Source organism: Suncus etruscus, chromosome 10, assembly GCF_024139225.1.
Source record: "Suncus etruscus isolate mSunEtr1 chromosome 10, mSunEtr1.pri.cur, whole genome shotgun sequence".
In the NCBI taxonomy this organism is placed as follows: domain Eukaryota; kingdom Metazoa; phylum Chordata; class Mammalia; order Eulipotyphla; family Soricidae; genus Suncus; species Suncus etruscus.
Window position 1 is genome coordinate 51,982,117 of NC_064857.1, and position 13,922 is coordinate 51,996,038.

Consider the following 13,922-nt stretch of genomic DNA (forward strand, 5'->3'; position numbering starts at 1 on the left):
CACCCTCAGAGACTGCAGTTCGTGTGGCGAGGGGCCCGGTCTCTGTCCAAGGAGCAGCAGGAAATCTTCACGCATGTCCTGGACCAGTTTGGCTACTGCTCGTGAGTGCTCAGGCCTGCTGTCTCCTCTCCTGGCATGATCTCAGACAGGACCTCACCCCAGTCCCCGGGGAGCCAGTGATAGAGAGAGAAACTGAGGCATTGGCCTCTCCCTGAGTCCTAGTCTAGGCTAGCCCAGTGTCTGCCTGCAGGGGAGGTGGGAGGTCGGATCAGAGGCTCCATCTCCAGGCCTGCGGGTTTCTTGGAGCTGGTGGTGCTGAGCTCAGAGCCCATCTTCCCTCTTGAGCCTATGAGCCTGCCATGGTGGTGAATCCTGTGGAACAGGAACATGCAGCAGGAATGAGAGAAATGTCACCAATGTTGTCAGGGCCTCTTGGACAGACGCTGTTTCTTTTATTTCTGTTTGGCCACCTTTAGTTAGTTTTCCAAAAGCTCAGAAAAGTCTAAGGAGCAGATTCTGAAGCCAGTCTCCAATTCTTCCTATTTCACCCCTAGTCTTAGGACACAGGGTAGGAGAAGCACATCCACCAGAAAGGTCAACCAATGCAACTCAGGAAACTTAACAAAGAGCGAGAACGTTGGGACTAGGGCATAGATCATGGAGGGACAAGACAAAATGGAACAGACACTATTCATGTGGATGGGAGAAATGAGATGTAACAAAATGAAGGGATGTTCTGAGAGCAATCTTTGGCCTTTGGGCTGACAATATAATATTCAGTATTCTATTGGACAGGGATCAGAGTAAAAGTTTGATGCCTCTCTAAAGAAATCATATCTGAGGGCCGGGCGGTGGCGCTAGAGGTAAGGTGCCTGCCTTGCCTGTGCTAGCCTTGGACAGACCACGGTTCGATCCCCCGGCATCCCATATGGTCCCCCAAGCCAGGAGGGACTTCTGAGCGCATAGCCAGGAGTAACCCCTGAGCATCACTGGGTGTGGCTCAAAAACCAAAAAAAAAAAAGAAATCATACCTGAAATCTTCCTGAATCTGGGAGAGAAAGTGACTAGATCAAAGCATGAAGCTAACCAGATACCAATTCAGCTAAATGCAAAGTCCTCCAGCACTATAGTAAAATTGTGGACACAATGGCTAGGAAAGGGTATCAAAATGGAGAAAGAAGGGCCCAGAGAGATAGCACAGTGGCGTTTGTCTTGCAAGCAGCCGATCCAGGACCAAAGGTGGTTGGTTTGAATCCTGGTGTCCCATATGGTCCCCCATGCCTGCCAGGAGCTATTTCTGAGCAGACAGCCAGGAGTAACCCCTGAGCACCGCCGGGTGTGGCCCAAAAACCAAAAACCAAAAAAAAAAAAAAAGGAGAAAGAATAAAAGATGAAATATATAAGCTTGCCCCCATTAGGCTAGGGGTAGGTATTTCTAGACCAAGGGGAATGGAATGGCATATCTCAAAGTACTGAAAGTTAAAAAACTGCCAGCCGGTTTAACTGCATCTTGCAAGGCTGGGAGGTGCAGCCAGGCGAGTCCAGGGGGCCAGACAAACAAGTTCATCAACATGATGAAACCTTCATTTTAAGAAAAGTGAGGGAGTGAGAAAGGAAAACGAATATGGTGAAGGGAAGCAGTCAACTAGGAGGAGGGGGCGCTGAAAGGTCAGTATTAGGTACAAAATCCCATCAGCAGTGGTACTAGAGGCCATAGCCCAAATTATGTATGTATAATAAATATATAAGCCTCTTAATTGGTGGGAGGCAAATGGGGGTGGGGAGGACACTGGTGGGAAGTGGGCACTGGTGAAGAGATTAGTGTTGAAACATCACATGCCTGGCTCCCTGTGTGTGACACCAGGCGGGGAAAATCCGCGAAAGTACACCGGCCCAGTGGGGCTCAGCTGTGAAAGACTGTGAGTGTGACCTGTCTATGTCTGTCTACTGTCCTCTTGCGTGAAACTCTTGTGAGTGGGGCAAAAAGAGGCTCAGAGGAGCACGGCCGCTCCGCTTCGCTACGCGGCCGTGCACTCTTTCTAAGGAAAGAACTCCATTGCAACAAGAAGGAAAAACCACACTAAGAACGGCGCTATATCACAGAAGCAAACATTTCTCTCTGGACTGTCTTCTCTGTTGCATGCTCGGGCCTAAGATTTGACCCAGTGTGAGGCTTCATCCACAGAGGACTCCCCTCCCTTAGAGGCAAGTCAGCCCATCCAGAAAGGGAGGAGCCAGAGGAGTGTGCTGCCTACATCATATAGACAATGAATACCACCACAACACGTAGAAAAACCCACAATACAAGTGTGACAATGGGGAAACAACGCAGGCCAGCATCAGACATAGAGAATGAAGATGACAATTCTGAGGACCAGATAATGACTGAACAACTAATCAACCTCTCAGATAAGGACTTTAGACTAGCAATATGGAAGGTGCTCAACAGACTCCAAGAAACCATGGATCGAGTTGAACAGAACACTAATAAGAACCAAGAAAATATGAAGGCAGAAATGACAAAACTCCAAACTGAAATAACATGTCAACTAACAGGACTGAAAAAGTCAGTAAACGAAGTGAATGACAAAATGGATAAGCTCTGGGACAGGGTATCAGAAGCTGAGAATAGACTTGGTGCTGTGGAAGATGAGATACATAACAATTCCATACAGCAGGAGAGATTGGACAAAAAACTTAAAGCAAATGAGCAGACAATGGAAAAATTAGTCAAAGAATGGGAACAGACGAAAATAGAAGTCTATGATAAGATCAACAGAAACAACTTAAGAATCATTGGAGTCCCAGAGACCCAGGAAGAAAATTTCCAGGAAGAATCAATGGTCAAGAACATCATTAAAGAGAAACTTCCAGAGCTAAAGAATATATGTGATCAAATCCTGCATGCCCGAAGAGTACCAACCAAAAGAGACCCCAGAAAAACCACCCCAAGACACATCCTAGTCACAATGACAAATCCCACAGATAGAGACAGAATTCTGAAAACAGCAAGATCAAAAGGGGAAATCACGTTCAAGCAAGCTTCCCTGAGATTTACAGCAGACCTGTCACCAGAAACGCTCAATGCCAGAAAGCAGTGGTGGGATATTGTGACAAGACTGAATGAAATGAATGCTTCACCCAGAATACTATACCCAGCAAAACTCACTTTCCGGTTTGATGGAAGAATACATGGTTTCACAGACAAAAAACAGCTCAGAAACTTCACAGACACAAAACCAGTCTTAAGAGAAAAACTGAAAGACCTAATCTAAGACAAGACTACCCAAAAGACACACCAAATTTTGAAATAAAGATGGCGTTAAATCCCAGGACAATTCTTTCTCTCAACGTCAATGGACTAAATGCACCAGTTAAGAGACACAGAGTGGCTAAATGGATCAAAAAACTCAATCCAACCTTCTGCTGCCTACAAGAAACGCACCTGAATAGTCAGAACAAACATAGACTCAAAATAAAAGGCTGGAGAAAAGTTATCCAAGCAAACAACACCCATAAAAAAGCTGGAGTGGCCATACTAATATCAGATAATGCAAACTTTATACTCAGGAAGGTTGTAAGGGACAAAGACGGACATTTTATATTAATCAAGGGGTACGTAGAGCAGGAAGAATTCACTCTCCTAAACATATATGCACCGAATGAGGGGCCAGCAAAATATTTAATACAACTGTTGACAAATCTGAAAAATAATATCAACAACAACACAATAATTGTGGGGGACCTTAACACGGCTTTGTCAACACTGGACAGGTCAACCAGACTGAAACCCAACAAGAATATACTAGACCTGAGGAGAGAAATGGAAGAAAGAGGCCTAGTGGATATATATAGGACACTCCATCCCCAGAAACCTGGATACACATTCTTCTCCAATGTACATGGGACATTCTCCAGGATAGACTACATGCTGGCACATAAAACATACCTCCATAAGATCAAGAGGATAGAAATTTTGCAGACTACCTTCGCTGACCACAAGGCTCTGAAATTATTTGTGAACTCCAAAGGGACTCAGAAGAAACACTTTAACACCTGGAAGTTAAACAGCCTCATGCTCAATAACCAGTGGGTCCGAGATGAAATCAAGGAGGAAATAAAAAGGTTCCTGGAAACAAATGACAATAAAGACACAAACTCTCAGAACTTATGGGACACAGCAAAAGCAGTACTGAGAGGAAAATTTATAGCTTTGCAAGCACACATCAGGAAGGAAGAAGGAGCTTACCTGAGTAGCTTAATGACACAGCTAATAGAACTAGAAAAAGCTCAACAAAAGGACCCAAGAGCAGAAATCAACGAAGTGGAAACTCAAAAAACAATTCGAAAGATCAACGAAAGCAGAAGTTGGTTCTTTGAAAAAAAAAAATAAACAAGATTGAAACATCACATGCCTGAAACCCAGCTATCAAGCACTTTGTAATTTTTTTTTAATATAATTTTTATTTTGATCATAGTGGCTTACATATTGTTGACAATAATATTTTAGGTACATATTTACATAAAATCAGGGGGGATTCCCATCCCCAAATTGTCCTCCCTACTCCCCCGTTTCTGTCTTACCTCCCATTTCCTCTTCCCTCACCCCCAGGGCGGCTAGAATATGTGGTCCCCTCTGTCTCTAACCAACTACTTAGTAGTCTTGCATCAGTTTGGTCTTGATGCCTCCCTTATTTCCCCCTCTAAGTAGGGGCAGGGGTAGCTAGTTCAAGTTGCGTGGTTTTGCCTGAAAAAGAGAAAATAAATAAACCGGGGTAAGAGTTTAATACCCTGAAAATGGGCAGAATCCTTCTAGAGGTTCTCATCATCGATTTGGGAAATGAAGGAGAAAAAGAAGTTGAAACACTCCACCAGTACCAAAAGAAGTGTCAAATATCCAGTGAGGACTCCAGCTATAACGATAAGCACCACAAAAAAACAGATAAAAAATAAACCAAAACAAACTAAAAACAAACACAAACAAACAAAAAACACGCCGTGGTCTTGAAATAAGAAACATGGCGTAGCACATAACGAAAGAAATGAAAGGAAGAGAAAGAAAAGAAAGAAAAAAAAAAAAAGAATAATTGGGGCCAACAATTTCAATAATCACATCCAAACTGAGGAATCGACCAAAATAGCTAGGTAAATAAAAATAATAATAACAATAATAAATGAAGGTAAGATATATATATATATATATATATATATATATATATATATATATATATATACACATAACCAAGGTTTTGTGTTTTTTGTATTTTTTTTTCCCTCCTGCCCTGGCACAGTAAATATTGGGGTCATTCGAAAAGGAATTCACTTGCCCTATAAGATATGGGGTTTCTCCGTCCTTGGAGTATACTGTCATGGAATCAGCTCTAGTCTTTGCTCAGGATCATTACTCTCCAGGTTGTGGTTTTTTTTTTTTTTTTTTTTTTTTTTTGGTGTGTGGAAAGCTTCTGCTCTGTCCAGTGTGATACCGTCAGAGCTCTGTGTTTAGCAGTCCCAGTATCTGTACATATCCTGAGGTGGGACTTATGGTGAAGTCAGTCTTTGTGAATCTGGAGGTTCTGTTACCTCAGTGCCATTTTAATCCATCTTCTGTGGTTGGTGATCTTGGTCTTTGCGCTGAACCTAGGAAGGCATCTAGGATAGCGTCTTTCTTTGTTCTTCCAGAAGCCCCTTTCCGTTACAATTGTCTCTGCCGGACCTTTGGGACTGGGGATCATGCTTATTGTGCAGGTCTTAGTTCAAACCCTAGACTAGGGCTTTTTTATTGGTCCCAAGATGTATACAGTCTGGTCGTGGTTCTAGTATCCAGTCATCTGTAAATCACGATCTTGGCTTTTGGACCTACCAAAGGGTGCCACGTCTTCTGGTTTTGTCTTGTCGTTAGCTGGTGAGGTAGGCTAAACTGCTCTAAGGTCAAGTTGTTCACATTTTCCTCATTGTCGAGATATCATGTTAGAGCTGGCCCTTGTTGTTGACCCTGCAGTAATAAGGCTGTCCCAGATGGAGATTGTTTCTTACAGCTGTTGTGAGGAGCTGTGCCGTTTCTATGTCTGGGATCCAGGGTTCAAGGCTGGTTGAATGGTATCTAATCACCTGAGGTCTAAGTTGATTCCACATGACATATTTTCAAGGTAGGAGATAACCCTGTATTGTAAACAACTATGAGTTCCTATCTCTAGTAGATAAGAGCTCTTTTTTTTTTTTTTTTTTTTTACTATGTAAGATTTCCCCTTTATTTAGTGTGCCTTTGCAGGGGGAAGTGGTGCTCCATTATATGTCGGAGTATTTGGGGTGGACAGAGTGAGTAACACTACTTTATTTTTTATTTTTTCTTTTCTATTCTTCTCTTTACTTTTTTCCCTTTCTCTTCTCCCTTTCTACGGTATTTTCTCTTTTCTCTTCCTTCATACCCCTCCCATATATCTTCCCCTTTCTCCCCCCCGGAAATCCAACTATCCCTTCACCCCTCAATCCCATCCAGATCTCCCACCATATTAAAACTCTCCACCCTCAGTCCTTAATCTTTTAGGCATCAAGATCGACCTCCTACCCAATGAACCAGTACCCAGCACCCAGGCGAGGGGACACCCAACCGAACCCACACATCGTCTCCTGCAAGAAAAGACAGCCAACTCCCCTGTGGACACATGCTGCGAGACCCTCCCTACCAACTCCCCCTAACATGGACTGTTTCTTGAAACCGGACTTAGGTCCAATAGTATCCCCAATGCAAGAACTCTTCCAAGACCTCCCAGCTGCAAATTTTTACCAATCTGAAGGGGGGCAGGGGGTGTGATTGGAAGATGCCTGGGAACCCACACACCACAAGAAAAATCCAAAAGACAATGGGAAAACTGTACTTCCAACATAGGCATAAGACCTGTAATACACCAACTCTTTACCTGTTCTCTCCCAAATGCAAAGTAGTCTTTTGCACCACATTGGTCCTTTAAAAACTTCGCTAACTCATTTTAATTTTTTTATATTTTTTTAATTAACTTATTTATTTAAATGTTTGCCTTACATATACATTTGTGGGCACATACACTTTTATTTCCTTTTTTTTTTTTTTTTTTTAATCGTCTTTGGGTATGTGACCTATCTCTGTTACGCACTTTGTAATTTTATGGTGACTATATAAAAGTCAAATTTAAAAATTCAATTAAAATTTTAAAAATGCTGAGACCTCTTGTTAGAATAAAAAGATAACTTCCCTAAATTTCAACAAGATGGAACCAAAAATCAGATATCTCAAATCTTTCAGAGCAGGGAATATTATGCTAATTTATCAAATATGGTTCAACAGGATGCTGCAGATTGTTTAGTCTCCGTAGGGCAGCACTACGGTCCTCCTCGGAAGATAGGTGGGCAAGAGGTTGGCGTAACAAAAAGTGGCTAAAAGCTTTGGCCTGAGCCTCTGTTCCAGAGCAACTGTATTTATTTCTTTAGGTTATTTATACATCTAACAGCAAGATATTGGAAAAAAATCAAAATATATCAATTTACAGGTTCCTCATTTCAACATCTATTTAAAACATATTAACAACTTTTTTGGGTTTTTTTTTGGGGGGGCACACCCGGCGGTGCTTAGGGGTTACTCCTGGCTGTCTGCTCAGAAATAGCTCCTGGCAGGCACGGGGGACCATATGGGACACCGGGATTCGAACCAACCACCTTAGGTCCTGGATCGGCTGCTTGCAAGGCTAACACCGCTGTGCTATCTCTCCGGGCCCCATATTAACAATTTTCTAGGCATGCTGACCTTATCAGGAATCAAATCTAGTCTTACTATTTCTAAACAATGACACTCTGGTGATTGTATTATTAACTATATGACCTAAGACTAGTGGTTAATGAGGTTAATCATTGCTTGATTTTAGAAGCCTGCCCAGCCTCAGCTGTGAGCAGCGTTTTTATTATATTTATTTGATATGTTATAGATCCACCATTTTAAATCTATGTCTGGGGGTCCAGGTTTAGGTCTCCAATCATGTACTGCCTTGGTCCAAGCCTTCCACAGACTTCTTTATTTGCTTTTTTAATAAATTCTTTTGTTCCTGTGTAAGATGACATTATAGAGGTATTGCTCTTATTAATATTTTTAACAAGGGCAATTTATAATATGACACTCTCTTTCCTTCATGCACCACTCCTTTGTTACCAGCCTCATCATACACTCCTGTATAAGGTGCAGTTAATCCTATACTATATGGGCCATAGTTTTAGTCTTATAGATGGTTCCCATAATTAACCCTGTATTAGATATGACCATTGTGTGCCTTGCTTTTTCTTAGGAACATAAGAAATCCTGTTTTCTTTACCTGATCTATTTCTGCCTTATTATAGGGATACTCATATGAATCTGTCACTGTCCTTAAAGTGTCTCTAGCTGTCAGGTTTTGTGCTACAGGCTTTCTCCTAGATTCTTATATGAGAGACTCTTCTACTTATAACTGGTCCAAAGTTGTGGCTAAATGATTATTACTTTTATTATTCTTTTTTCTTACTTTTATTATTCTTAAGAATATTAATAATAGGGCCCAGAGAGATAGCACAGCGGTGTTAGCCTTGCAAGCAGCCGATCCAGGACCTAAGGTGGTTGGCTAGAATCCCGGTGTCCCATATGGTCCCCCATGCCTGCCCGGAGCTATTTCTGAGCAGACAGCCAGGAGTAACCCCTGAGCACCACCAGGTGTGGCCCAAAAACAAAAACAAAAACAAACAAACAAAAGAATATTAATAATAGCTTTTAAGCAAAATTCCTTGGTTTTCTGCTAAAGGTTTCTTTTCTAAAAAATTATTCTTGGAAGTGTCTGTGTGATTCGTAAAATCATTAAAGTGCTCTCAAATAATTATGTTATGGGTGTCTATAGAACCCAGTGTTCCCAGGTTACTGTAGCATGGAATAAGAAAAACAATCATTGTTCCCAGAAGCAGTACATGACCTGGGGAATATTTTCTTGTTCTGGGACAGCCTATGACTGCTCCAGGAGACTAACTTCTGTGAAGCTTTTGCCTCAGGTTCGAGAGCATGGCTTTCGTCATGTTACATGGACTCCACTGGAGCTGCTGTGGCAACAGGAAAGAAATATAAAATTATAGGGGTCAGAGCTATGGTGCAGAGGTAGGGCATTTGCCTTGCATGTGACTGACCCAGGACGAACCTAGGTTCTATCCCCAGGAGTTCCATATGGTCTCAAAGCCAGGGGCAAATTTTGAGCGCAGAGCCAGGCATAACCCCTGAGCATCACTGGCTGTGGCCCAAAATCCCCCCAAAAGAAATATAAAATTATAGTCTATAATTACCTGTATCTCATAGAATGAAAAGGGATTATAAAGTCAAAATCTGTTACAGTGGCTAACAGGAAGGACAGAACTGATATAGGTGAATGGAGATAAGATTTCAGTAGAAAAAACATTATTTGAGAAAAAAGATATTCTGTAGAAATTACATAATAATTAGAAAACAAAACAAAATATGGAGGAGCCAGAGCAATAGTATGGTGGGTAAGGTGATTGTCTTGTATGTGCATACCCAGGTTTGATACCAAAAATCCCATATGATCCCCTGAGCTTGCCAGGAGGACCCCTCAATGTAGAACCAGGAGTAAGCCCTGAGAATTGCTTTATTTACTCCCAATCACTAACCCCTCAATAACTGAAACACAGAAGAAACCAAAACATGGGTAGAGACAGAAGAAAACATATAAATGGCCACCAAAATATCAAAAACACAAGAAAAGCATCAAAAAGAATAACTATGAATAACTAGAAAGGGCCAGAGAGAGCACCCAGTGGTCAAGGCACTTTGCTTGCATCTCCTGACCCTGGTTCAAATGCCCAGCTCCACATATTGGGTTCTTTTTTGGAGGGAATTATACCCAGAGGTGCTCAGGGGTTACTTCTGGCTCTGTACCCAGAAATCGCACATGGCAGGCTTGGGAGACCATATAGGATGATGGGATACAAACCACCATCCGTCCCGAATCAGCTGCATGAAAGGCAAACGCCTTACTGCTGTGCTATCTCTCCAGGCCCCCATATTGGGTTCTTAAGCTTTGCCAGGAATTATGTCTGAACTGAGGGCCAAGAATAGCTCCTGAGCACCACCCAGTGGGGCCCAAAAACAAGATAAATGAAAAGGAAGATAATCACCAAAAAATTAAAACTAAGAACCAATAAATAGCAAGTTAGCTAATATTATGTGAAGTGAAATATGACAGGTAGGGAGGGATAAACAGCCTATAATTTCACTAATATTTGGAATGAGAAGGCACAAAGTATTAATAGACAAAATTCAACAGGGAAAGAAACACTTTATTACCAAAGGGAGGGAGGAAGTAGGTGATAGCAAAGGGTACATTATATGGGGAAGTTCCTGGTGGGGTGTTGATTACAAACATAGGTTTCCGGGGCTTTACATCAGGGACAAATGTAATGTTACCAATATGATGGTTCATTTTAGACTGCATTTCCCCCATGAATTTCACATGATCAATATTGCATTAGAATCCCTTGATGTCACCCGCTGAGATTTCTGGCATGGGGCACCAGTTGCTCCTAAGGGTGGGGACCCATATGATGCATTCAGGCCCTCCCTACCCTACTTATTGTTCTATACCAGAGTCCAACAGACAAGAAGGTAAACTGAGGAATCATATAAATGAATAGTCATGGGAATCCCATCAGCCTCACACAGAAGAGCTGGGAAGCAAAGGTGCCTCTCCTATTGACAGGACAAGAAATTTAGCCTCCAAGGATCTGATGTGACCGAGGTTCTACAGATGGTAGTCACTGGTACCTGCATGATCCACCCATGTAAAACAAACTCTTGTCTTCCCTCCTCTAACCTGCAGATGCCCATTAGGCTTCCCCAAATGAGGATGTCCAAGTCTCAAGGTGTGGGCTGGAGTTGTGTGAGATCTCAGTACCCCTAGACCTCCCCTTCTTAGGGCAGTTTTCATTAACCTCCTTTCCTTCAGGTTCTTACTTCAATGGGAAGGAATTGCCACATTCCCAGACCCACCGGTTGATGGGAGATACCCAGAAAGAGATCCACCCGTCACTCCACACAACATTGTTGCCTACGTCAAGGAACTGGTAAAGGACATGAAGCGTCGGGCTCGTTGGTTCAAAACACGAAACTTGCTTTGGCCCTGGGTAAGTTGGGGTTCCAACTCACCCTTGAAAGCTGTGATGGTTTTCACCATGCACTTTGGATGCCCTAGTCTTCTGTGTAACCTAATGCAGTCAGGCAGGCAAGAAAGTGCCTTTCTTTATTTTGAAGAGAAATGTAGAGGAGTGGTGAAGCAAAGTGGTGACACTGGGTGATGGATGCAGCAGGTGTGTCTTGGCCCAATCTTTCTTCTTGAGATGGCCAGCTTTTTGCTAAATGACCTTTGTACCTATGATGTTTTATGGTTTGGTTTACGTCTTCTTCTTCTTCTTCTTCTTCTTCTTCTTCTTCTTCTTCTTCTTCTTCTTCTTCTTCTTCTTCTTCTTCTTCTTCTTCTTCTTCTTCTTCTTCTTCTTCTTCTTCTTCTTCTCCTCCTCCTCCTCCTTCTCCTCCTCCTCCACCTCCTCCTCCTCCTTCTTCTTCTCCTTCTCCTCCTCCTCCTCCTCCTCCTTCTTCTTCTTCTCCTTCTCCTTCTTCTTCTTCTCCTTCTCCTTCTCCTTCTTCTTCTTCTTCTTCTTCTTCTTCTTCTTCTTCTTCTTCTCTTCTTCTTCTTCTTCTTCTTCTTCTCTTCTTCTTCTTCTTCTTTCTTCTTCTTCTTCTTCTTCTTCTTCTCCTCCTCCTCCTCCTCCTCCTCCTCCTCCTCCTCCTCTCCTTCTTCTTCTTCTTCTTCTTCTTCTTCTTCTTCTTCTTCTTCTTCTTCTTCTTCTTCTTCTTCTTCTTCTTCTTCTTCTTCTTCTTCTTCGCCACACCCAGTGGTGCTCAGAGGTAACTCCTGGCTCTCCACTCAGAAATCTCTCCTGGTAAGCCCAGGGGACCATCTGGGGTGCCAGGGATTGAAACTGGGTTCATTTCAGGTCAGCCACGTGTAAGGCAAATGCCTTACCACTATGCTATCACTCTGGCTCCTCATTTACATCTCTTTTGAGGAAAGAGTGAGTCTATGGAACTGGCCCATTGTGAGCATTGGAAGTGTCTTTCTTTTTATTTCTTTCTTGGAGAGGGGCCACACCCGACAGTTCTCAGGGATTACTCCAGGTTCTGTGCTCAGAAATTGCTCCTGGCAGGTACGAGGGTCTATATGGGATGTCGGGAATCAAACCCAGGTCTGCTGCTGGGTTGGCTGCATGTTATCTCTCCAATCCCGGAAGTGCCTTTCTTATTCACATGGGAACCTGGTCTATTCTACTTTCTTTTTTCCATTCCCTAGGTGCTCACTATTATCAATCTCTCATCCAGTCAGATCTTCTGCTTACACAATCTCTCTCCTTTCCTAATGCAGTGTTGAGAGCCCAGGGCTGGGGGAATCTTATGTTTCTATTTGGTTTGGGGTGAACCCAAAGGACTCCATGATGCTCTATTTCCTGACCATGTTCCACTTCTGCAGGGATGTGACAAACAATTCTTCAATGCATCATTGCAATTTGACAATATGGACCTTCTGGTAAACTACATCCAGAGAAATGCATCACAGCTAAAGATCTCAGTGGAATATGCCACGCTGGAAGAGTACTTCCGTGCCCTCCATACTCTCAACATCACCTGGAAAACGCGTGGGCACCAAGACTTCCTCCCCTATTCCTCAGGTAGGAGACTCTGAGGTTGGTATGGAGCTTTGGAATCTAGTAGTGCATGTGCCCTAGTGTTGGCTCTGCCCAACTCTTTGCTGCTTTGAGATCTACTTTGGGCCAGAGGTATGCCCTGCCACACCCACGTTTTCCACCCCAGGGCCCTGGTCATCTCATGCAAGGGTGAATTCTCTTTGTTTGAGCTGCCCCAATGCCCACATATGCCTCTATTCTTGGAATTGATGCTGCTGGGAGTATCCTCTTGGTCTTTTTTCAAGTCCTATTATCTGATAATGTAACCTCCCCAGCTAGCCTTTCCTGGCTGTTGGCTAGTTCAGAGGCATCTTGATGTTTTCCTGATTCCCACATTTACTCCCATATCTGTCAACAAACAAGGGATCGTCCTGCGTGCTCCCAGCTGTCCTGCTGGGTGGCCAGGTGGACCCTGAACCTCTGAGCTCCTTCCTCGCTAGTCGGCTGGCCCCACTGGTGGGACACTCATATCCAGCGCTGTTCTCTGTATCACAGGACAATTTCAGGCTTGGACGGGCTTCTACACATCCCGCAATGGGCTCAAGGCTCTGACGAGGAAAGCCAGCGCCCTGCTGCACGCCGCCGAATCCATGTTCACGTGCCACCTGTGGTCGAATCACAGTTCAGCCCTGAATGCATCCTGGGCACTGCAGCAGTTGCAGCAGCTCCGCTGGGCTGTCTCTGAGGTCAGGACATGGGCTTAGTGAGCGCCCTGGTGTGGGCTTCTGGTACAAAGGTTGCCCCATAGCCAACCTGGCATCTGTTTAGTTCCTGGTCACTGAGTATCCTTTATAATCGAGACACTGAGGATTTGTGGGGCCCAGGTCACTGAATGGGGATCTGGGTGTTGCTAGGACACATGTGACAGTAGTCAACTAGTGACATGGGGGACATTCCAGCCAAATTTCCCCAGTGCGGGCTGAAGCTATATAGCACAGTGGAAAGAACATTTGTCTTGCTTACGGTTGACCTGGATTTGATCCCTGGCATCCCATATGGTCCTCTAAGCCTACCAGGAGTAATTTCTGAGCACAAAGCCAGAAGTAACTCCTGAGTGCCATAGGGTGTGGCCCCCAAACAAAAAAAGAATCTCGGGCCGGAGAGATAGCATGGAGGTAAGGCGTTTGCCTTTC

General features: G+C 43.5%; 1 protein-coding gene across 1 annotated transcript in view; it reads left to right on the forward strand.

The window, feature by feature from the left end:
- The window catches only part of LOC126020186 (epididymis-specific alpha-mannosidase-like), a 34,632-nt gene that overhangs the window by 6,885 nt on the left and 13,825 nt on the right, over positions 1-13,922 (forward strand). The window contains exons 5-8 of the mRNA XM_049781648.1: positions 10-101; positions 10,998-11,175; positions 12,576-12,774; positions 13,285-13,475. Of these exons, the coding sequence (XP_049637605.1) occupies positions 10-101; positions 10,998-11,175; positions 12,576-12,774; positions 13,285-13,475 (660 nt within the window). The remainder of the gene's footprint in view (positions 1-9; positions 102-10,997; positions 11,176-12,575; positions 12,775-13,284; positions 13,476-13,922) is intronic.